This window comes from Otolemur garnettii, unplaced genomic scaffold (assembly GCF_000181295.1).
Source record: "Otolemur garnettii isolate 467f Iridium unplaced genomic scaffold, OtoGar3 scaffold00185, whole genome shotgun sequence".
Taxonomy (NCBI): Eukaryota; Metazoa; Chordata; class Mammalia; order Primates; family Galagidae; genus Otolemur; species Otolemur garnettii.
Window position 1 is genome coordinate 2,756,691 of NW_003852580.1, and position 3,010 is coordinate 2,759,700.

The 3,010-nt window shown below is 62.5% G+C and overlaps 1 protein-coding gene across 1 annotated transcript in view; it reads right to left on the bottom strand.

Moving 5' to 3' along the window:
* SPATA2L (spermatogenesis associated 2 like) overlaps positions 1–2,554 on the bottom strand; it is a 6,151-nt gene extending 3,597 nt beyond the window's left edge. Inside the window, exons 1-3 of the mRNA XM_023507498.1 lie at positions 2,523–2,554; positions 2,281–2,438; positions 1,679–1,982 (exon numbers count right to left, since the gene is read on the bottom strand). Of these exons, the coding sequence (XP_023363266.1) occupies positions 1,679–1,981 (303 nt within the window). The 5' untranslated portion in view covers position 1,982; positions 2,281–2,438; positions 2,523–2,554. The remainder of the gene's footprint in view (positions 1–1,678; positions 1,983–2,280; positions 2,439–2,522) is intronic.
* Positions 2,555–3,010: the final 456 nt, after the last annotated feature.

Here is a 3,010-nt window from a genome sequence, read left to right on the forward strand (position 1 = left end):
GGCGGGTCCGGGCTGGGGATTCGAACCCGCCACCTTAGGTGTACGTGGCTGGCGCCTTAGCCGGTTGAGCTATAGGCGCCGAGCCGAGTGTCTGTCTTAAAAATGTAATCTTTAGTTTAAAAAATTTAGCTCATAAATTGGGACAAAATAAACCCTTCCATTGAGAAATTCTGCTCTCTGATGTCCTACCCTGGGTGTAGATTGGCAAGCACAAGTGACAAAGTGCAGGTCCTTTGCCCCCTTAACCTCTAAGTACACTGTTCCGAACTTCGGTTTTTCTGTTCGAGTCCTAGAAGTCTCTCCCTATGGGGACAGAGGCTTTGTCACTCACTCCTGCCAGTATTTCAACACCTGAATAAGGTATGGTGTTTAAAAGTTTGCCAGAAGCCCTACCGCAGGCGTCCTCACACTGCAGCCTGCCAAATGTCCGGCTGGCTGGGTGTTTTTGCCGCTGCTGCCTGTCCTGCTTAGGAGCCGACTTGTCCCGGGGCCCACAATCCAGCCCTCCAACAGTCTGAGAGACAGTGAACTAGCCCCCTGTTTAAAAAGTTTGAGGACCCCTGCCTCGGCTGAGAGCTCTGCAACTAACGTAAGGAAAAGTGCTTCTGGCTTGCGGAGTTAGGTGATGAAGTAAAAGAATTACTACCATGGTGAGGTGTGCTTCTCCCAACTCTAAAATTCCTTATTTCTAGGACCTAAGTATTTAACAGTGACCTTTCCCACTCATGGGCACCACCCGCGTAAGCACTGTGCTCGGGACCGTGGGTTCCCTCCTTTGGCTCTCTGAGCCTAACCACTCGGGTGTGCCGTTCTCAGAGGCGGGCGTGGGTCGAGGGACTTGGCTAAAGCCACACCCAGAGCCAGGCCCAGGCTCATCCTCCGACTCTCCTCCCTCCAGACCGTGAGTGCCCCAAGGGCAGGCCTGTCTGTCCAGCTTTTGGCCCCCTGGTGTTGGCAGTTGTTCTCCCCTCCGGATGGAATGGATCAATTAGTGTCCTAGACTCTTGGGCCAACAGGTGTCGCTGTAGAGCAACGGCTCCCGGGGGCTACTGCTGCCATGGCAACCGGCGGAGGCGTACCTCGCCCACGTGCGCAGTGACGCCAGAACCTTCCCACTCTTGGAATTAGCTCTGCGCTCCCGGGGGCCCTACCCCCCTCCTGCGGGCCAGCAGCTAACCTAAGGGCCAGAACAACCCTGGACCCAGCCTCTGAACCCGAGTAAGCTAAGTCTGTGCCCAGCTCCTGCCCACTTCACAGGGCACGGCCTCAATGTCCTCTGCAAGTGGGATCAGCCCAATTCCCAGAGGAATTAGGCTGACCTCAAGTTCCTCCTGTGCACCAGTACTCGGATTTCCATAGCAACTAGGGCCACGAGGCCACTTTGGAGATGACAAAGAGCAGGGTGGCCTCGAGCAGGAGCATGTAAGCCTGCCCTCCGCCAGCCCCACGTTCTTAGCCCTGGAGTACCCCCAGGTCCTTGGCTGGGAGCTGACCTGACACACCCCAAACCCGGGTGCTCTGAGCCCTGCGAGGCCCAGTGGACCCCCTGGGGACACCTGAAACCCCCTCTCCCGGAGGCAGCCAACCCCTTCCTCGTAGCCTGGCAGGGAAAGAAACCAAGGCCCCATCTCCGCGGGCCTGGGCAAGGGGCGCGCTCCCCCTTAGCCTGGCGCCCTACCTTGATGATGGTGAACTCCTTCCTCCAGGGCAGCAAGTAAAGGTGCACGGCGGCCAGTTCCAGCAGCTCGAAGGCGCGGGCCAAGCCGCGCAGCGCGGGCGCCAAGTCGGCGCGGCCCCACAGCCCGTCAGTGAGCAGCGCCAGCGCGTCGTCCTGCAGCGCCCCGTGCAGGTCGAAGTCCTCCACCAGGATTTGCCAGAGCACGGCGCGCAGCGAGGGGTCCCCGCACACGCCCGCGCGGCCGCGCCGCAGCTCGCGTTCCAGGCACAGGCGGTAGTCTTCGGACAGCGAGCTGCTGCCCATCCTGGGGCGGGGCGGGCGTCAGGACTGACTCCGCCCGCAGCCCTGTGGCTCCGGGCATCTACCATAGCCCCCTACCTCGGCCCCTCCCGCTGAGCGACCCCTCACCCTTGCCTCGCACCGCAGGGCTCTCTCCGGCTGAGCGGCGTCCCTCCCTCGAGCCTGGGCATCTCGGCCCTGAAGCTGTGCGCGCCCCGTGCGGACAGCGCCGCTTCCCTGGAGACGAACTGCCGCCAGCTGAGCCACGTCCTGACCAGAGTCCCCTTCGCCCCCAGATCATGCTGAGGACCCGCAGACACTACCTGTTCGTCCCGGGCTGTCTGGAGCCGCCGTCGCTCAGCTCTGGCCTCTCCCTGGCCTCCCGCTTCCGCCGGGCGTGGGCTCCGCCCGCTGTCCTCGCGCTGACGCGAGGGGCGGGCTCGTCTCGGTGCCGCCTGCGCGGCTCAGGGAGGGGCAGGACCTGGAAAAGGTCGGGGGATAGCCACGGGGTTCCTGCCGAGCACCCTCCTCTGCGGACACCTGTCCGGTGTCCCCGGTCTCCTACCTCCGATCCCGTGGAGAGGCCTGCGGGCACAATAGTAGGCGCTGGTGAGGAATTGTGTCCCACGTCGGCTGGGAACCCACTACCGGGAAGCCGGCCTCGCATCTCCGGAAGGGGCTTGGCTGGGTCAGGGAGGGCGGGGCCGTGGGCAACATTTCAGTGTCTCAGAAACCGCGACCTTGCAGCAAGGGGCAGGGAGGGGGCTTCGCGGCCTGCAAACCCCTTTTTTCTACTGCAGCTCCGTGGTCTTCCGCACTTGCCGACCCCGTCCTTGGGAGCATCGTCTGGGGGTTTTTCGAGGCAGGGGAAAGGCCAGCGACCGCTTGCAGGTGCCGAAGCCCGGCTGCGGGTCCATCCCAGCCTCTGGGTGTCTGCTCTGCCTTCTGCTCCCCCCAGTGCTGAAGCCCCTTCCCCCACAGTCCCCAGGGTAAGAAGACTTAGTCCTTGGGGGGTTCCAGCTTAATGCGTGGAGGAGCTTCTGTGGTGGCCCC